At 50.2% G+C, this 22133-nt stretch overlaps 1 protein-coding gene across 1 annotated transcript in view; it reads right to left on the bottom strand.

The window, feature by feature from the left end:
- Positions 1 to 22133, bottom strand: part of SRBD1 (S1 RNA binding domain 1) — a 721551-nt gene that overhangs the window by 485959 nt on the left and 213459 nt on the right. Inside the window, exons 7-8 of the mRNA XM_085612769.1 lie at positions 13855 to 13972; positions 13603 to 13741 (exon numbers count right to left, since the gene is read on the bottom strand). Of these exons, the coding sequence (XP_085468895.1) occupies positions 13603 to 13741; positions 13855 to 13972 (257 nt within the window). The remainder of the gene's footprint in view (positions 1 to 13602; positions 13742 to 13854; positions 13973 to 22133) is intronic.

Raw genomic sequence — 22133 nt, 5'->3', positions numbered from 1 at the left:
TGAGAAAATGGATAAAAAAAAAAAAATCAACTGTCACAACAGTCTCTGGTCTCCTGAAAGCAGTACTTCAGGACACAAGGATCTACAATACCTGCAGGTATAACTGTGTGTCTTCCGCCTAATGCTGCAGTTTGGCCACTTTTTGTCCCACCTACAGAATGAAACGCACGGAAGCTAATATGAGTCTTAATGCTATACCAAAGCATGCCAGCCATTGAGCAACATCCGAACTTCCAGTCATGACGAAGTTTGAATGATGATGCAGGAAATAAAATGATAAAGCTAAACTTATGCTGCAAATTCCCATTTGAATTTGCAAAACCTTAAGCAGTGTCCAAAAGATGACGAGGTCCAAAGTCTTCCAGATGGGTACAGCAGAAGTTGTTAGTGGTGAGCATGCCATAGTCACATAAAGAACAAGATGACCGGTGTTGATTGTGCATACATTTTGATACCCAGGGCTCTTTTCACTCCCTTGTAATCTACTGTCACCCGAACATCCTTAGTAAGTGGAAATAGTTGACTGATATCCCTGGAACTGGGATGCCTATTGACCAAAAAGATGGCACTCATTTATAGAACAATGGTTAGCATTTTATCATATGCTCCAAGGCTGTAATAATCAATGAGCTTACGTAGAGTCCCAATGCGATAGGTCTGTAAGACAACACACTCATTTTGGCCCAGGAGTGGACATCCTCCCCCCAGCAAAAACAACCTCAATGATTATGATCCACTCAGCTGGCATCAGGTGTCTTTCTTGCTAAAGAGCAAAACAATATGATTCTGAGAGCCACTGCATGTTTAATTTATAGATGCATCATCTCTTCAACAGGCAGAACTAGGCATCCAAATGCAGATACACTTGCAATCACATTTAGTGTAAATACAATGTTTCCATAGACAAAATCTACAGCAGTGCACAGTACGGTTTGAATGGAAGCACTCAAAACATGAAGCACAACCACCTGGCCACAGAATGGGTGCAGAGATGAAGAATTAAAGTGATAAATTAAAGTCACCAAAAAGAGGCTAGTATTATATTGCAAAAAGGTAAGAATCTGAATAATGCAAATCTAAAACTATTGCAAGGTCTACCTCTCCAATAGGATAACTGTGGGGTGACCTTTTTCACATTTAATAAAGTTAACTTTTTAAATGTGACAGATAAACAATTCATGTTTGGTGCCTTTGGAATTGTAATGAGAAATCCTCTTTTATGATAAAGTCGGATTTAAAATTACAATTTTGAAAATGCCACTTTTTGAAAGTTCATCAGATGTGGAGCGGCGTTATGCCACAGTTTCAGAGCGATGTCCATGAGTGCACACAAATACTCCATTTCAAAAGTGTAGTCCATATTTAACCATTTAATTGTAATTTCATCCAATATCATTTCATTTTTCCCAATCCACATGTAAGGTTTCGAGCTTTTCCAGTGCTTCTAATGCTATAGATATGCCCATCCAGGCCTTTTTCTAAAGCACGTGCGGAAATGCATTGTTCATCCCAGGCCGTCTTCGCCACAACACCCCAATGCATTTCAGGCTCAATAGCCCTTCTTCAGGGGTAACTGCAATTTTAAAAACCACCATGACTTCTTTTTACTGCATTAGACATGCAAAATGATCTGTACTTCTCTAATTTCGTTGGCAGGGGAGGCAGGGAACCTGTGTGCTTCAAAGGGAAACCTCTAGAAGGTTCTCCCACTTCAAACGAGGCATCAGGTATAAATATTGGGACCTCGGATATCAATTCTTTAGTACACTTCTGGACCTGTGGGAGACTCTGCCATGACGAAGGACTGCTGTGCTACTGTAAGGACTGCTACTCTGCTGGACTGCTGCCCTGGTGTGCTGACCTGCTGCCTTTTTTCGCCATCACCCATCAGCACAGGAAATGAGAGCACTGGATCGCCCATCATCCGCCTACACAGTAAGTGACATCACTGAATTTCCCATCACTTGTCTGGCCAGGAAGTGACATTACTGGGTTTCCTGCCAAAACCACCTTTAAAACAAGAAGCCAAGCAAAAGGGCTTAATTTCCCATCAACCATAAGCACAGGAAGTGACATCGTTGCATCCCCCATCATCTACCTACACAGGAAGAGACACCACACAATTTTCCATCATGCATCTGGACAGGAAGTGACAGCACGGGTTTTCCCGCCAAAATAGTCTTTAAAAGAAGCAGCCGGGGCGTGGCCAAGATGGCGGGGTGAGCGGACGCTTCCTCCCGTAGCTCCTCCGGCCCGGCCAAGCTTGAGCCCTTTTCTTACGCTTTTCTCCCCCCGCTGAGGCTCAGCGTGTGAGAGGAGTGCGGCGGAGCACCTGGCGCGCACGTTGTTGTCGCTTTGGTTCGGATCGCCTCGAGGGAAGTCCCCCAAAAGTCCGATCGAGTTCGAGGAGCGACGGAGGGCCTGGGAGGCGGAGCACATCGGAGTGCTGTCCGGGCGCCTCGGCTGGGCCTGGTGCTGAAAGCTGCGATCTGGAGGAAGTCTGACCCGTCGCTCGACGGAGGGTGAAGGAGCTCTGCGGGCTGGGAACCGGCGGTGCGGAAGACTTAGGACGGGTGCTTTGGCACTCAGACTTGTGTCGGCGACACTTCGCACTGTGTGGGCCCCTGTCCCTTGGCCGAAGTACGGCGGACTCTCTGTTGGGGTCGGACCATCTGGGCCCTTGCGTGTGACAGACTGAAACCGGCGGTGGAACTTATCTGATTGCTGTGCGTTTAGGGGGCCCCTGTGGTGTCGCCGGGCCTGGTCGTTCTGCCCTGCCCCGCCCTGCCGCCATTTTGTCCCCGAGGGATCAGTGGTGTTGGCCTTCACCGGAGCCCTTGCTGGTGGATGTATGTGACCGTCACTGCTGCCGGGCTGACTCTCTGAGGGACGTGCTGATGAGGAGCCCCCCACTGTAGCTTCCATTGCTGTCTCGGATGGGCACCCGCGGCTGGCGGTGACCGGACTGAACCGCCATCTTGTCGCCTGTGACGCAGCGATTCTGCTTGCGGGGGGACCCCCACGTCGGGCGCTTGCCAGCGGCTGGGCATCCCTGGGGCGGCTGGACCTGTGCCCACCCGTCGACCGCAGTGTTTGCGATGACTGGAAGAGGCGGCTCGAAGAAGGGGGACCGCACCCTGCCGGACATGCTTGGCAGGGCCCAGCAACTGCGGGACAGAACACAGCCCTCGCCGGGGTCTTCCCGGGCCTCGGCGGATGTGACTGGGGGGGAGCCACCGGTCACGAGGTCCTTTATGGAAGAACTGTTTAGCTCCCTCAAAGAGGACTTCCAGACACTGAAGCGGGAAGTGGCCAGCGAGGTCCGGGAAGTGCGTAGGGAAGTGGAGGGCCTTGGCGAGCGCGTTGAAACGGTGGAGACGGAGGCCCAACGCCGGGATGAGGAGATAGTCCATCTTCAACAGGACGTTCTCCGCCTCCGGGAGCAGTGTGTTGAGCTCCAGGCCCACTCTGAGGACCTTGAGAACAGGTCACGGAGGAACAACATTCGAGTGTGTGGTGTGCCGTCCGCAGACGAGGGGTCCGATCTGGGGGGCTACCTGCAGGACCTGTTTCGAGAGATCCTGGGGGAAGCTGCGGACTTCCCTATTCGCATTGATAGGGCACATAGGGTTGGCCGGCAGCGCCAGTCATCGGCACCTCCACCGGATATTTTGGCTTTCCTGCCCGACTTCCCGCTGAAGGAACGCATCATGACTGAGGCCCGCAGGAAACAGCCCCTGACTTTCCGGGAGCGGCCTGTGGCGCTTTATCAGGACCTCTCCGCCATCACGCTGCAGAAACGCAGGTCCTTCAGGATTGCCACTGACTTTTTGCGCGAACGCGAGACGCCGTACTCTTGAGGACATCCCTTCCGCATGATCTTCCGGTGGAATGGGGTGCTACATCAGCTACGCTCCTTGCAGGACATTTGTGGGGTCCTGGGGCTTACGGCGGCGGAGGAGGAAGGGGCTACACCGTCGTGGAGGCCCTCGGAGAGACGGAGCCGGCGGAGGTCGGCGAGGCGACGATCGGCGGCCAGCGCAGGGCATCCTGATTCCCCTACCATCAGGGCGGACATGGCCGACGCATTGAGGGCGGCGGCCAGGGACTCGGCCGGCTCCACCGGCGTGGCCTTGACGGCCTAACACTCACTCCGGGGGGAGATGCCTCTAGCTTCTTTAAATGCTGGGTATGGGGCGGGGGGGTCGGGGGGGAGCGGATGGAGGTGAGTGGCTGGACGTCCACTTCGTTTTTTTTCTACGGACTTGCCCGTTTTGGGGCTTGACTGGGACAATGGGGTGTTTAGGTTTGCATTTGGCTAGTTGCCAGGGTTGTGTTTTGGGTGGGTGTAGGGGTTGTTCTGGGGTTAGGGAGGTTCCGTCCGATGTCGTCCGTGCCCACGCTTGGTCTGTTTTGGCTTGTCCCGCGCGATTGCCCCGCGCGCCCCACCCGCTGATCCCCTGCCCATTGCACGGCGTTCCTGATCCCCGGGAGGAATGTCGGCCCTAAAGGTAGTGACCCTTAATGTTCAGGGTCTGAATAACCCTGTGAAGCGCAGAGCGATCTTATCTTTGCTGGAGGGGACGCAGGCGGACATTTGCCTCTTGCAGGAGACCCACTTATTGTCCCGGGATTGCCATACGCTGCGCTCTGCTAAGTTCCCTACCCAGTTCTTCTCCTCGGCAGCGAACAAGACGGCGGGGGTAGCCATTCTTCTAGCGAGCTCCTTTAGGGGGGAGGTTTTGTATAAGTGTGCTGAACAAAAGGGGAGGCTTCTTGCGTATCGCATGCGCTTAGGAGGCATAGCGTTTACAGTCGGTTCCGTTTATAGCCCAAATGACCACCAAGAGCGTTTCCTGGACTCCGTGTTAGTGGATGTCACTGCTTCTCCCGACCGCCACGTCATTTTGGGGGGAGACCTTAATATTGTCTTCGATTCTGTGATGGACAGATCGGCGCAGCGCTCCCCGCAGACGGGGGAACTGTCCCAGGCTGTGAAGGCCCGGATTGCGGAAATGGACTTACACGACCTTTGGCGCTCCATGCACCCCACTGATAGGGACTACTCTTACTTTTCACACGCACATCGAACCTACTCACGGCTGGACTATCTTCTGGTGAGTGGACCGATGCGCGCTGCCGCCACGGCGGCGGACATTGGGGTCCTGACCCTGTCTGACCATTCACCAGTCGCCGGCGTTTTCAAGTGGCCGGCGGCCTCCCCCTCTAGGGGGGTGTGGCGCCTTCGGGATACCCTTTTACACAAAAAGTCTGTAGTGAAGCGCATTGGGGAGGTCATACAGGATTACCTAACTCACAATAGCAACACCGACACTTCACAAGCGACACAGTGGGCGGCATTGAAGGCAGTCCTCCGGGGGGAATTTATTTCAATCTCCTCAGCCGAAAATAGGGAGCGGCAACGGAAAAGGGACGAGCTGACCGTTCAGGTCCGGGAGCTTGAGCAGGTCCACCGCCGCACGGGGGCGCCAAGGGTGTGGCGGCAGTTGAAGGCTGCGAGGAAGCTCCTGTCGGCACTGGATCTTGATAGGGCGGAGTATGCCGCCTTGCGCTTGAAGCATGCCTTCTACACTGGGGGGGACAAATGTGGTAAGCTCCTAGCACACCGGCTCCGGGTCACGCAGCAGCGTAGCGTCGTGAGGGAACTGGTGGGTACGGACGGGGTGGTCGTCTCCGGGGACGCAGAGGTAGCGGAATCTTTCCGCGGCTTCTACGAGGCGCTGTATGCTGAGGAGCCCTCCTCGCCGCGGGATGCCGAAGGCTATTTGGAGTCAGTGACCCTTCCGGTGCTGGATCCTGCTCAGGCGGACCACCTGGAGCGGGATATCCATGTTGAGGAAGTGATTTCCGCTATCGCGCGGCTGAAACATGGTAAGGCCCCGGGCCCGGACGGGTACACGTCTCTGTTTTACAAGACTTTTTGCACGGCTGTGGCCCCTGTCCTTACTAGGCTATTTAATTCCTTCTCCGAACCGGGAGCCATCCCACCGGATCTCCTGAGGGCGACGGTCTCGGTAATCCCGAAACCTGGGAAGGACCGGGCCTTCTGCGGTTCGTATCGACCCATCTCGCTTTTAAATGTCGACCTCAAGTTGTATACGGGGATTCTAGCGTCCAGGCTGGGTCCACGCCTCCCCGGATTGGTGGAGGCGGACCAGGCTGGCTTTGTACCCGGCAGACAGACGGTTGACAATACCAAGCGGGTGACGCATGTTCTGGAGAAGGCCTCGCGGATCCCGGGGGAGCGGATGTTGCTGTCCGTTGATGCGGAGAAGGCCTTCGACAGAGTTCACTGGCCGTATCTCGAGCTGGTTCTCAAGAAATTGGGAATCGGTGATAAGTTCCGCACCATGGTATTCAACTGTTACAAGCATCCTTCAGCGTCGGTGCGGGTCAACGGGTGTAGCTCCGGTGGATTTGCTATCGAACGCGGCACGAGGCAGGGCTGCCCCCTCTCGCCGCTTTTGTTTGCCCTCTACATGGAGCCGTTTGCTCAGAGGATTTGCAACAACCCGGATGCTATTGGGGTCCGGATGGGCCAGTATGTCCACACGGTTAGTCTCTATGCGGACGATGTCCTGTTGACCTTGGACGACCCTAGGAGGTCACTGCCTGCTTGCCTCCAGGAACTGGACGCCTTTGCACGTGTGGCCGGCTTCAAAATGAATATGAGCAAGTCGGTGGCGTTAGACGTGTCCCTGGCTGCGGATACCAGGAGGGACCTTCAGCGACTCTTCCCCATGCAGTGGTCCTCGTCCACGGTGCCATACCTGGGGATTCTGCTGGCGCCCACATTGCCGGAGATGGTTACGGCCAATTATACCTCCCTCAGCAGGAAGATCAAGGAGGAGCTTGGCCGCTGGAGCAAGGGCCTACTGTCCTGGCTGGGGCGCATCGCGGCGGTTAAGATGACGGTGTTGCCCCAGATACTGTATCTTTTTCGGGCCCTACCTCTCCAGCCCCCGGTGGGCTGGATACGACAAATGCAGGCTGACATCTCCCGCTTTGTCTGGCAGGGCCGCAAGCCACGGATGAAGAGGGTCCTCTCCACGCTTGCTCCGGAGGCGGGGGGTCTCGGTATTCCGGACCTCCGTAAGTACTTTCAGGCGGCACAGCTGCGATATCTGGTGGAGTGGAGCAGGTGGGAGTCCGACAAACACTGGCTCTTTCAAGACCAGGCAGTGGCGGGCCGCACCTTACAAGAGGTTCCATTCTTGCGCCGCGCGCATCGCCCCCCTAACCTTTACGCCTCTTTTGTAACGCGGGTCCCCCTGAGGGTGTGGGATGCAGTCTGTGAGGCTCGGGGCCTCACCACCTTCCCTTCGCCGTTCACACCCATAGTGGGTAACCCGGACTTCTCCCCAGGGATGGAGCCGGGAGCTTTTTCCCATTGGGTGCATGCGGGCTGCAGGGTGCTCTTCCAGATCTATGGGCCGGAGGGCGTGATTCCTTTTCAGCAACTTCGCCAGGAATTCGGCCTGACGGAGCTGGACAGATTGCGCTACATGCAGGTTCGGCATTGGGCCCTCCAGCCCCAGGTGCGTGACACCGCTGCTCGTCAAATTACACCGTATGAGAGGTGGCTGGCTACCCGGACTTCCGACGCTAAGCTAATTACCGATCTGTACAAGTACCTACAACCCCCGCCGTTTCACTATTATAACCCGGGGAGGGAGCGCTGGCACAGAGAACTGGGTAGGACGCTCAGCCACAAGGAATGGGACAAAATTGCGTATCGGGCGCGGCACTCTGCATATCATACGGGCCTTACGGAGACCTTTACTAAGGTGTCCACTTATTGGTACTACACCCCGGAGAGACTGTATGAAATGCATAAACACACTGACAAGGGGTGCTGGCGGGGCTGCGGGCAGGAGGGTACCCTCTCACACATTCTTTGGGATTGCCCCGTGCTGACCGCTTACTGGAAGGAAGTTTTGGACGAGGTGGATAAGCACTTTGGGATAGAGCTGCCGCGCTTCCCGGCGTATGTCCTGCTGGGCCTCCCCAATGACCTAATGTACCCACTGAAGTCCCGCAGGGGTAGGCAGAGCGCGATTGCGCTGGGGTCTGCGGTCCAGAACATCCTTATCCACTGGCGCACCACCACTGTCCCCTCCATTACGGGTTGGTTGCATAGGCTCTGGCATGTGCTGGGAATGGAGAAGTTGTCGCTTACGGTGGCGGGGGAGATAGACCAATATGAAGAGCTGTGGCAACCCTTTCTAGCGCTGCTGTCCACCGAATTCCGGGAGCTCACCTGTCCGAGGTATCTTAGGCTTCTTAGGCTGACGCCGCCGGTGATCCCGGCGGACTAGATCACATGTGAGACGGGGTCCTCAGGGGGGGGGGGGGTGCGGGGCTTTTTGGGGCGGATAAATCTGGCGCGGGACCATAGGACGGGGGGGTTGGGGTATTGGTTTTTTTTCCCCTCCTTTCTTTACTGGGGGGATGAGGGATGGGGGGGGGTGGATTGTGCTTTGTTGAGTTGCTGCTGGCTTTCATTGCTCAGATTTGGGGTGTTGGATATGCACGCAGGGATCCCACAGATTGCATTGCTTGCCTTTCATTTACTGTGCTTTTCCTCTGGACCACCGAGCTATCCTTCGCCAACCCTCTTGAGTTGCACCTTTTTCTTTTACTGTATTATATGTACCCTAACCTCCTATCCCCCTCCCCCATGGTTTGTTTTGTTTCAATAAAAACGTTTTAAACATAAAAGAAGCAGCCAAGTAAGAGGACTTAATTTCCTATCACCCATTAGCACAAGAAAGGACATCACGGAACCCTACACACCTTCCCCTAAGCCTTCCAGGACCTACTTAATGGCAGCTGCAACACAGATGTGCAGCAGGTGCTCCGCTGGAACACTAAAGGCAAGCAAATCTTCACCTTTCTGTGCTTAGTACGCACCCAGCGCAAGGAACTTAGGTCCGATCACCACCCCGCGATACTTTGCAGCACTTCTTATGACACTAGACCCCGGATGCTGTTCCACAGTTGCTGTCATGCTGCACCTCACACCATGGTAGGAGCTTTCATCTGTATCCACTGCCGGTTCTCCAGCAGACACCCACCCACATTTCCCACGCAAATACTAACACCACCCTCAACATCCCCTCCCAACACATACCCCACACACAAGTACCAACTACGCCTGCACAACCACTCTACAACACATGCCACAGCAAACATGCAAGTCATTACTCACATGCATGCTTCTCAACACAGGATCCCTCATCAAACACACAACCAAAATATAGGACCTGCTGAGTAGCGAAGCACCCGACATCCTATTCATCACAGAAACCTGACTCGACCGCACATCGACTCCCGACATCGCAACAGCAATGCAAGTGGGCTACAAGATCGCTCGACAACTGTGTTCACAAACGAAAAGGAGGACTCGCTATCATCTACAAGGAATACATCAAATGCACAACATTCACAAAGAACGCCACCCCATTCATGGAACACCTTCATTTCAAGCTGTAAATCTCTGTAAAACCCTCACCAACCGACCACCTAGACCACAAGCCACCTTTACTAACCTCATCACCAACTTCGTAGCTCTACTTACCACGGGCTCCAGAGCCTACATTCTCCTTGATGACCTCAACTTACGCCTGGAAGATCGAAACAACCCCTGCTCCACAGCACTCCTCAAAAGCTTGAGCAACAACGGACTCACCCAGTTCATTCCAGAACCAACACACATACTAGATCCGTCACCACAAGCGACATCATCAAATAAAACTCCACCACACTACCCCCATGGACTGACCACTCCATCATCCATTTCCAAATCAACACACCTAAAGTTAACACGCATACCAGGTACAGCATTCCAAGCCGCAGCTGGGGCAAAATCACAGAAGCAGACTGGCTCAGCACCCTCAGCAAACAAAAACAACAACAGGATCAAGAACTACATGGACTCCCTCGCACCCATCAAAGCCAACAAGCAAAGTAGATCAAACTAGAAGGTCAGCTGGTACACAGAAGACCTACGAGACACTAAAGAACAGTAAAAAGCTAGAAAGGTAATAGAGAGCCAGCCACGACACCACAGACAGAACTACATACAAGGCAGGACTTAGACGCTATCACCAGCGCATAAGAGACACCAAGAAAAAAGCACTAAGGGAGAGCATCAAAAGAAGTGCCAATAACTGCCAGGAGATTATCTCGATTGTTAAGGATTTCATCTCGCCCTTAGCCACTGTCAACAACATCAGTGCCTTCCAACAACTCTGCAACAGCCTATCCAACTTTTCACAGCAAAATCCAAACATTTACAGCAACTGTGCACACCAACCTAACTCCAGATAAATCGTTGTTAACCCACCCACCACCAACCAATACGGCCACCTTACCGAATGGACAACCCTCGCTAGAAACGACACAGCAGCAATCATGCAGACCATCCACTTAGGGGCCTCAACCGACCCATGCCCCCACTACATCTACAACCTGGGAACATCAGCACCACCCTGATCCATATCAGCAACACCTCCATCATGTCCGCCACGTGCCCGGATGAATGGAAACAGCCAAACTGAATCAACTGAGCACCTTCTGACCCATCTCCCTGCTCCCCTATCCAGCTAAAGTGGTTGAGAAGGCCACCTCACAACCCACCTCAAACTTCACCATTTTCTAGACCACACTCAATCAGGATTCAGGAAGAACCACAGCACCGAAACAGCACTCATGTCAGCCATTATGGACAGCCGCCCTCATCCTGCTCAACCACTCCCAGGCCTTCGGCACTGTCACCCATAACACCCTCCTCAGAAGACTCCACATGACTGGCTTACAAGGCTCACAAATGGATCTGTTCTTTCCTTACCAGAAGAACCCAAAGGGTCACCCTTTTCATCAGAGACCAAGAGAATGATATGCCGAGTCCCATAGGGATCGTCCCTCAGTCCCATTATTTTCAACATATATATGACACCATTCACACCAACATCATCCAACTGTCATCTCCAACATCGATGACACCCACCTCATCCTCTTCCTGATGGACAAGACAACCACCACCAGGACCAACTTCAACTACTGCATAACCATGGTAGCAGACTGGATTTGAACAAACTGCCTGCAGCTCAGCTCCGACAAGACAGAAGTACTGGTCATTGGCAACAAGACCTCCCCATGGGACTCCCCTTGGTAGCTGACAGAGCGAAGACCAACACCCACAGACCACACAAGAAATCTAGGAATCATCCTAGATGACAAGCTAAACATGACGGCTCAAGTCAACGCAGTGTGCACCTCCTGTTTCCACATGCTATGAAAGAACTTCAAATGATTGCCTCAGAATATACAAAGGACCATCACACAAGCCCTCATCACCAGCAGGCTGGACTACGGAAACACTGTCTACTCCGGAATCTCCAAACAAATCCTAAGCAGACTCCAGACCATCCAGAACACTGCTGTAGGATTCATGCTCCTCCTCGCACATCGCAACCACATCACACGTACCTCAAGAAACTTCAATGGCTCCCCATTCACAAGCACATCCAATTCAAAATTCTCACAAACCCATACAAAGCCCTACACAACACAGGACCAGAATACCTGAACATCTGCATACACTTTCACCAGCCCACCAGACACCTATGCTCCACCTCACTTTCACTCGCACACATTCCCCGCATCTGCAAAAGCAAAATTGGAGGTCGTTCATACTCCTACATCGCACCCAAGACACGTAGCGATTTCCCTCAACGCATCAGAGCCTCCTCCTATTTCTTGAGTTCCACAAGAAGCTGAAGACCCGGCTCTTAGTAAAAGCACCTTGGGGACCACACACCTGCCCAAGCACCTGGATACCCTCTCGGTGGTTAGTGCGCTATACAAATCAATAAAACGCAACAAGGACTTCACATTGCCGTTGCAGCCCGTAGCCTCATTGGAACCGCTGTGTGTGATGCATCTTCAATGCGGGCTTCTGTAGGGCTTTGCACCACAAGCTGCTCATTGACTGCCTCCTTGACGATGATGTAGGGCCTGGCATCACAGCCTCGCAGCTCACTGGATCCAACGCTGTGTGACACATCCCCGACTCGGACCTGGAATTGCCTTGGCTGCACAACGCATCCTCGCCATGGGACCTCGCAAAGGTCTGCAACCAGTTTTTGAGGTACCCTTGGGCAGCGGGCCTACCTGGTCCCTGTAGCCAGCCTGAGTTCTATCGTGGTCAGCCTGAATTTGTTACTTTGTCTATTTTTTTAATTTAGTGATGGGTCCTTCTTGTGTCGTGTTTTTAACATTATTACTGTTTCAAGGGTTGCACAAATACTTTACACATTTTCTCTAGGTTAAGCCTGACTGTGCTGTCTCCAGCTACTAGAGGATTGAGTACAGATTAATTTCGAGTTTGCTTGTGACTTCACCCTGACAGGGATTGTGGTGGCCGCTTGAGTAGAGTTTCATCACCCACCAACAGTAACCCAATTTCTTACAGTTCCAAAACATATTTTGGAGAAGTGTAAACACATTGTAATATTAAATCCCTGCTCTCTATCTGCACAAGAGTAAGGGCTGGTGCCTTCTTAGTTTCAGTATTTGTGAGATTCTTAGTAAACTCTGGGGGCCATCATACACATGAAGGCGACAATAATTCTTGAGCTAAAGAACCAAGTATTCCAATGCCAAAACGCGGCCACATATTACAAAATGTCTGCAGTTATTCTATGGACATGGATTAAAAGATTTCTTGCAAAGGTTTTGAAGATACTCTACTCTTGCATAGATGCATCACTGCTGGTAGCTTTAGGATAAGAATATGTATTGGGCTGAAGAAAGTAAACAAAATGGGTGAATATGTTATGTTTTTTTGACTGAAATATTAACAAGTCAGATGTTTACTAAATATTACGCTTTGCTTATACTTTCTAATACATACAATCACCTCTGTTGGTAGCACAACATTATTCTACATGGATCTGCATGAACTTGAAACTATTTTCAGAGACTCCTCCTTGCTAAAACAGTGATTCTGAGAACATGGACATCCAGGTTCAGATTGATCTACTTTAGAAAATCCATGTACAGTTAGAGACAGAATCCAATTATGAGCATACAATTTAGAAGGATTCTAATGACTTCTTGACTTAACAAGTATTTCAATCATATTTATAATTTTTTCCCCTTTGTAGCAGGTTGCTCCCTTCTACTTTTTCACATTTCATTATGCTCCCTTTCAGGTCATCTCTTGTGTATCTGATGTCCGGTTTCCTGATTGTAATGTTTGATCAAGTATATTCCGTTATGCTTCCTTAGGATGTAGTTGACTAGCTCCGAGTTTATAGGTTTCATAACACTGGCTAACAAGACTTTGAATGCTGGTGCCACACATATCTAATGATCTTTATAGAATACATATTATGTTATTGTTTTTTATTATAATTTAATCATTTCCAAGTATATCTATATATTATCATACGAAAAAAGATTACCATAAATTAGCAAATACCCCAAGTGATAAGTCATATGTATTCAAGACTACATTGGCAAGCCGTTTTTTTTCCTTCAAAATGTTACTTTATAAAGCATAATAATCCATACCTTCAACTTCGGGCTTTATAAATGAAAAAAGGTTCAGCTGCGCCGGGGTTTCAATAAGTGCAATTGCTGCTGGTTCCAATCCAAGCTGTCTGGCCCTATGTGCTTTTGTGCCTTTACTTCCAGTTTTGAATGGAGCATACTGAATAAAGGATCATACAAAATGGTTATTATTTTGGGCTTAAAGACATTGAAACTAAAATGATAGCCTTACAAGGCATATAAAAACATATACTATACAGGACATATACTAACCACGTATTCTACTTCATCCAGGGTTCGACTGTTCAACAGGGCATTGTGTAAATGGATGTTTAACTTTCCTTCTTTTTGTAATTTCTGTATTGCTATATGTGCCTTCTTAGCAACATTGCTGAAAATGAAAATTAAAGTTTAATAACAGAAGTATTAACCAAAGAGACTGCCATCCCTTGGAAGCACATGTGCCCACCTTTCACTGTATTCCCATACACCCAAAAATGATAGAGTGAATTGATGTAACACCACTCTCACTTTAAATATAATTAAGCTGTGGTTTAAAGCTCTAAACACCAGTGTAGGGGAAATTATGTCAATGTAAGAAAATAGAAACTCCCCTCCACTGCCAGAAACTAAAAAGCAATACAAAGACATTGTAATGAAAGGGAATGCATGATTTTTGGTAAACAGTCGGAACACAGCGGCCTCAGCCACGAGTGTTCCAATAAAGCAAGCGTAACCACGCTTATGCGTGGTTAAGGCACTGCGCGGTTTAGCTGCTGGCTGCTGCAGAGACGGAAGCAGAAAGACCTCGCCAACAAGAGAGGCAGAGGACGCGGTGAGGGACTAGGGGGAGTTTATGGGCTGTGCTGAGAGCTGGGGGATAGTTTTCAGGGCTGGGGTAGTTTTCAGTGCTGGAGGAGGGTCAGGATAGTTTTCAGGGCTGGGGAGGGTTGGGGTATTTTTCAGGGCTTTAGTTTTCAGGGCTGGGGTGTCTGGGTAGCTTTCAGGGCTGGGGGTGGTGCCGGAATAGTTCTCAAGGCGGGGGAATAGTTTTGAGGGCTTAGGGGAGGGGAGAGTAGTTATTTGGGGTAGTTTTTAAATTATGCGTTAGGCCTTTGGGCAGTGGAAGGGGTTGAGGTAGTTTAAGGGGTAGTACCCAGTAGAGGTGGGAGGGGGTTGGGGTAGTGTATGTTAAGGGTTAGGTTCACGCCAAGGGTGGGAGGAGAGTCAGGGTAGTGTATGTTATGGGGCAGGTAGGGGGTTTGTAGATTAGGGAGGGGTGTGGGAGTAGTTGCAACCTTAGCCATGCATAGCCCTTTACCAATGATGCCTTTACCACGAATGTGCATGGTAAAGGCATGCGTGGTTAAGGAATGTGTGGTTAAGACGCATTCGGTGTTCGAGCTGCGTAGTAGAGGCACGCATGGTTCAGCCATGTGTGCCTCTAGCATAAAACATTTATTTTTGTTTTATTTCCAAAAGGACCAAGGCAATTTAGTTATGTTAAAGAAGGAAGTAGCAAGGAAAGTGGTCTAAGATTTCTCTACTTGTGTTTTGATTCTTAGAAAAGTCACAACAAATATTTTGTTTCCCTTTGTTTCATTCAGTCTGGGTGACTTGGTGCAGTGATATGGGGTTTACAAGCATGTTTTCATGTTTCATCTAATTAATCTCGTTACGCTGGAAAAAATAAAATTACATTTAGTCTTCTGGCAGTGCTTTTATTCTGTCACAGATTGGCAAAATCATAAGAAACCTTGTTCATAAACCACTCTCCCTAGTCAACCGATATAATGGGGCAACACAGTACCCCTCAGAGCCTGGGTAAGATTGAGATTGCTACAATAGGTTCTGTCCGGTGTAACAATTGCATTTTGCTGCAAGAGAGCTGATCACTTTAGGCACTTCAAAGTTTAAAGATAATTAGATGATAGTGATTAATCTGGGACACACCAAACACAAACAAAATAAATAGGTTCAAGACTTTATATATCCATTGATTCTTGCATGGAATATAAGGCTGTTGTACAGTGAATGTAAAGGACAAAAAATAATAATAACAAGGTAACACAACATGAAATGTGGCAGTGCAATATATATATATATATATATATATATATATATATATATATTCACTGAAAAAACCATAGGTTTCACACTCGTTATAGTTACGAATTAGCATATAAAAAACCTTGCAAATTCACTTAAAAAACCATAGGTTTCACACATGTTATAGTTAGCTGGACATATCACTCGTAAAAAACCAATGAAATTCCCCCGTTATAGTTACTGCAGGCAACTATAACTCACGCGACCGCAATCCTCTGCTGATGACGTCAGATATTACATCACTGTATTTAGACACTTATTTACCCATGTCTTCTTCCATTAATCTTTAGCTATACATATTACAAATATTTATTTTTCATAAAGACACATATGTCATCAGTGATGTAATATCTGACGTCATCAGCAGAGGATTGCGGTCGCGTGAGTTATAGTTGCCTGCAGTAACGATAACGGGGGAATTTCATTGGTTTTTTACGAGTGAAATGTCCAGCTAACTATAACATGTGCGAAACCTATGGTTTTTTACGTGAATTTGCAAGGTTTTTTAAATGCTAATTCGTAACTATAACGTGTGTGAAACCTATGGTTTTTTCAGTGAATTTGTACGGTTTTTTAAATGCTAAGTTATGTATTTATAAATTATTTTTTTTTCAGGTTTTTCACCGTGCTGGCACCGTGAGATTTTTTTTTTTTTTTTAAATCACGAGGTTCTAAATACATTTATTTTGTAGTTGATTCATAACAATCAGAATCTTGCAGTTGCCGCATAGCTTCGTTCACATACTGTTCACGGGGCATCAGAACAATGTTTCCCCCTTTGTCTGAGGGTTTAATGATCATTGAAATATCTTCTTGAAGGTTTTTTACTGCATCTTTCTGTTGTTGGGTTAGGTTCTGATCTACTTTGCGGTTTCCTGCATCTTCACGAAATTTGATTAGATCCTTGATCACTCCTTCGGAAAAAAACGTCGATTGCGTCCATGGGCATCTGAGGTAAAAATTGGGAAGATTGTTTAAATCCACTAGCCGGGGGAGGAGGAGCCTAGCGCGCAACCAAGATGGCCGCATAGGTGCGAGACTCCCGAGGACCTCCACGACCTCCTACATCTATCCTGTCCTCATCCTGATTTGGTTGAGGGGACTTTGTTTGTGAACCTGAGCCGAGGTGGTGCCCGTTTTCCGTTTTCGAATCGGACCCCGGGTGCCGTGATGGGCTTCGCTTGAAGTTTGCGGCCTGCTTCTCCTCTGACCCCGGACTTGAGTTGAGGGGCGATCCAGTGGTGAAGTGAATAACAACGGCGGGACGAGCCTGGCGGGGCGCGCACCCCTCACTTTCACTTTCGCGCCCTCTCGCCATCATCACAAGTGGGATCTCGGCTCTTTCGCGGAGTGTGGTGGTTGGCTCACTGGGGGACCCTGCCTACTCTGCGGGGACCCGTTCCGTCTTCCTGAGGCGACCTCTGGGGTCTTCGGCCTCGATTGTTCGCCCCCCGTCGCTGGACTCGTGGGTGCACGGATTACAGGGCGATGGCGACGAAGCAGGATGGAGAGAGGCTGAAGGCCAAATCGGCCCGGCGTGGTGCCTCTACCCAGGCCAACGTTATGGATCGCTACACCCTGCCGAAAGGTTTTCCCGGCGGGTCGCATAAGTCTCCGGAGCGGCCCGCGGATTTGCCAACGGACCCGACATTGCAGGATATCATGGGCGCCATAGCGGAGATGAAGACCTCGGTGGGTCAACAGTTTGACACCCTGGCGCACAAACTTGACGCGGTTCTCATCGATGTCAACCTTGTTAGGGCTGATCTTTCCAAGACAAATGATAGGGTTGACTCTTTGGCCCACACCGCGTCGGGCCTCACGACTGAGGTGGCCGCCCTCCAAACGGAGGTACTTCGGCTCCGGCAGGCCAGTGCTCTCACGGATCGGCGACTGGAGGATTCCGAGAGTAGGGCCCGGAGGAACAACGTCCGCATTATCGGAGTGCTTGAGGGATTGGAGGATTCGGCTGCGGATGTCTTTGTGGAGGACTTGATTTCCAATCGTCTGATGCCTCTGGGATTGAGCAAATTCTTCGCTGTGGAGAGGGCCCATAGAGTTCCTGGTGGCAAGCCGAAGGTTGGAGCTCCTCCGCGGCCTCTTATTGCACGTATCTTCAATTTTCGGGATAGGGATGCGATTTTACAAGCCTCTAGAGTGCAGGGGCCGCTTAAGCTAGAGAACGTTGAGGTGAACTTCTATCCTGACTTCACGCAAGCGGTCCAGAAGCAGAGGCTGGGTTTCATGGGCGTCAAACGGCGGCTCCGAGACATGAACTTGAAGTACGCCATGCTTTTCCCGGCCAGGCTGCGGGTGGAATCCGAGGGTCGTTCTCATTTCTTTGACCGTCCGGAGGCGGCGGGGGATTGGTTGGACACTAGGGGACATGATCGAGAGGGACTGGGGGCCGCGAGTGGGGAGTGCCCACCGGACCGGGCCTAATGTATTGACACTGGGGCTACTTTCTGATGATGTCACTTCTTTGTAGGGCTCAGGGTTCCTTGACTGTCGTGCTTTGTCCTCCTTCGCTTGGAGGTTGTGGTGTGTCTTGAGGGGGTTCTCTTTCCTCCTCCAGGGGGTCTTTTTGTAGTTTAGTTCATGCAAGGGCGACAGGCACACTGCAAGTTGGGGGGGCTGTTTGGGCTCATGCAGGGGTGCAGGGTGGGGGGAGTTTTGTTTGGAATGTTGGGTTGGGGTTGGGTATTGTTTGTTCGTACCACAAGGCAGGATTATTGTTGTTTCATACTTGCAGTGCTCTCTGGGAGGGTGGTGATTGGAGCTGGTTGTGATGGGGGGTAGGGGACTGAGACTTCTTTCCTGGAATGTTAACGGACTGGGGGACAGGATAAAACGGGGGGTGGTCCTGCTGTTTTTAAAACGGATCTCACCCGATATCGTGTTTCTGCAGGAAACACACCTCATTGGTAATTCCTTCCGTGCTATGAATAGGCGGGGCTATCGCCTTCTGGCTCATTCGGGCTTCACCTCTGGTTCGAGGGGTGTGGGCATAATGGTTAAAACCTCGCTCCCGCTGGAGGTTGACGAGGTGATCCATGATGACAGGGGGCGCTATACTGCACTGGTGGGCAGATGGGAGGGTAAAGTGATTGTTTTGGTTTCTATTTATGTCCCGCCGGGTTTGCAGACTACTACTTTTGCCGACTTGGGGCGCCTTCTTCTTGGGCTACCAGAGGGGATTCTAGTGGTTGGAGGGGACTTTAATGCTGTGGTTTCCGGAGCCGAGGATCGATACCCCCCCAGGGACCTCCCCCGGGCCCAAACTTGGTTGTCTGGACACTTGGACACCCTGGGATTGGTGGATTGTTGGCGGCTAAAACACCCTGCACAGACACAGTACACGTTCCACTCCGGGGCCCATGGTAGTCTTTCACGACTTGATTATGTTCTTATGCCAGCGGCCCAGGCGGGGAGGATCGGGGAGGTGCGACATCTGGCCCGGGGTATTTCAGACCACTCCCCGCTTCTGTTACACTTCGATATTGTCCTGGGGGTGGAGGGGAGGGTGGTCCCGATCAACTCCTGGTACCTGCGTAATCCCACAATTCGTGCAGATTTGATTAAATCCCTTGAGCAATATTTTGAAGATAATGTGGGATCGGTCTCGTCTGCTGTTTCTCTTTGGGAGGCGTTCAAGACGGTACTCCGGGGGGAGGCCCTGTCCCTCATTTCCCATTCCAAGAGGCGCGAGCGGGAGGAGGTGACTCGTATTGAGTCTGAAATTACTGAGTTGGAGGGTGACCTGGATCGTGGTGTCACGGAGGACAAATTGCATGCTCTCAGACTCAAACAAGCAGACTACAAGGCCCTGGTCACTGAAGCGGCCAAGGGCATGAGTAGGGAGCAACAGGGGCGACTGTATGATATGGGGGATAAGGCTGGAAAACTGATTGCGTGGCTGGATAAAAAGGAGAGAGCGAGTCGAGTTATGCCGCTGGTTGAGAGAGTGGATGGTGTGTGTGTTACTGATCCCAAGGAAATTGTTGATTGCTTTGCAGAGTATTTCCGCGGGGTGTACTCCCCGGTCTCTTCTCGCCCAGAAGAGGATTCCCGCGTCCTGCTTATAGATATTGGGTTGCCTCCCCTTTCTGAGGAGGATAAATTGTTGATGGACGCGACTCCGACGTCTGAGGAGATCGCCCTGGCCATACGCTCAGTCGCTTCTGGCAAGGCCATGGGTCCTAATGGCCTTCCCATTGAATTGTACAAGTTGCGGCCGGATACCTTAGCGCCTCATCTTCGTGATATGTTTCTCGCGGCTCGGGCGGCGGGTTCTCTCTCGCTGGACCAGCGTCTCGCCACCATCGTGGTTATTCATAAGGAGGGGAGGCCGTGGGATCGAGTCACGTCCTACAGGCCCATTTCGCTTTTGAATGCGGAACCGAAAATCCTTGCTAAGGTGCTGGCTAATCGAATTGTTGGCGTGGTGTGCGATCTGATCCATCAGGATCAGTCTGGTTTTATTCCTCATCGCAACACCGCGCTTAACCTACGGCGTCTGCATGGGGTGCTCGTGAGGGTTCCGTTTATACGTGAGCCGGCCATTTTGGCGTCCCTGGACGCCACTATGGCGTTTGATACGCTTGAGTGGCCATATATTTGGGCGACGCTGGAGAAGTTTGGGTTTGGCCCGGGATTCATCGGTTGGGTGAAAATGCTGTATTCTAGACCGCTGGCGCAGGTGGTGGTGAATGGTAGAGTGTCGGCTCCCTTCGAGTTGGGCAGGGGCACGCGTCAGGGTTGTCCGCTGTCGCCTCTCCTCTTTGCGCTCGCTTCGGAGCCCCTGGCGGAGTGGCTGCGGTGGCACCCTTCGATTCGTGGTCTCCGATGGACCCCAGAGTATGAGGACCGAGTCTCTCTCTATGCGGACGATATTCTTTTGTATCTCGCTTCCCCGCGTGAATCGTTGATTGTGTTGGTGGATGTATTGTCCTCCTTTGGCCGTAACTCCGGCCTAGTCATCGCCACGAGGAGCAACCGTGCCCAATGATGATGCTATACATCCGCGAGGGTGTTATGAGGGCACACAGGAACATCACCAGGAGTACCCTCTCCTCACTCTGCACACTCACCCTACCTTCGGAGACTTTCCCCTTTATTGACAGCTTACCTGCAGCTAGTCACTTTTCTCTCACACTATAGGAACTGTAACCATCCATTGGATAAATGTCTTCTGTTGTCCTCCAGAAGGGCCTGCTATATCATCCTCAGAATATTCGTTTTCCGTTACATCCGACTCTGAGGTATCAACTTGAACCGGTGTCGCTAAGGGCAAAGTTTTCCTTTGTTGCACTTCTTTTCTTGATTGGTCGAATTTTTTGGCAAAAGTCAGCACTCTCCCTAAGGCGTAATCCCTCTAGTCTCGTTCAAATTTTTCTTGCTTGCGCTGTTTGATCTTAATTTCGTATGTGGAGAGTCTTTTTTTCATCGCTGATCTTAATAGATCTTGCTGATTTTTATCATATACATCTAGGGTAAAAACGCCGCTGTTCATTAATATCACGTCCGGAACCACTACACCCTTGCAATCGTTGTGAAAAAAACACAGGGTTTAGTTGAAACGTTTATGTAACGATTGAACGGATGGTTTCAGTAACGTCTTTTTGTCATTTTGTTCTTTAATTTGGGTAATAGTCACATGTTGTATATATATTTGTTGCACTGCCACATTACATGTTTTGTTACTTTGCTATTATTATTTTTTGTCCTTTACAAATCACTGTAGAACAGCCTTACTCTCCCTAGTCAAACACATTATAAACTATCCCATGGTTTAATCATTCAGTGTGTGATGAAGTGGCAGGTACCTGTGGAAAGTCTGTAGGGACTGTGTGCTAGAAGATTGCTGAATGTATGAAACAATACTTTCCACATGAAAAACAGAGGAATACCAATATTCATAGCTGTCAGGTGGCCCAGTGTCATGTGAAATGCCTTCAATGAGTTTTTAGCTTTTTAGCCATCAGCAACTTGTATGCTGGAATTTCGAAACCATACATGCAATGCTAAATGCAGTACTACAAGTCCCAGAATGCAACATGTTAAAAATGTTTGGAAGGACTATCTCACACTTGACATAGGGACTCTTTGTAGCAACCAATAGCCACACACTAGAAAAACCACTTCTGGTAGGCATGAGAAAAGTGCAGAAAAGCTGTAGGGGCAACAATCAGGTTTCAGGTGTTTAGGAATGCAGGGATATGAATTAATCTGGTGCAACGTAGGTGTTTGAAAGATCCTGAAGGGACCTCTACACTCTCATAATAATTAGAAATGAAGACGTCAATGGCCTACAAACGTGTAGAAGCATTGGATTCTTAAACAATACAATGTAACAGAATGCAAGCGGCAGAGAGCAATACGAGAGGCTGCCTGAGAGAGAAGGTGGGAAGGGGTGGACGTACGGAAGAAAAACAGGGTGAGAC

Source organism: Triturus cristatus, chromosome 6, assembly GCF_964204655.1.
Source record: "Triturus cristatus chromosome 6, aTriCri1.1, whole genome shotgun sequence".
Classification (NCBI taxonomy): domain Eukaryota; kingdom Metazoa; phylum Chordata; class Amphibia; order Caudata; family Salamandridae; genus Triturus; species Triturus cristatus.
The sequence above is the reverse complement of the archived record's forward strand: the minus strand, read 5'-3'. Positions and strand labels throughout refer to the sequence as shown.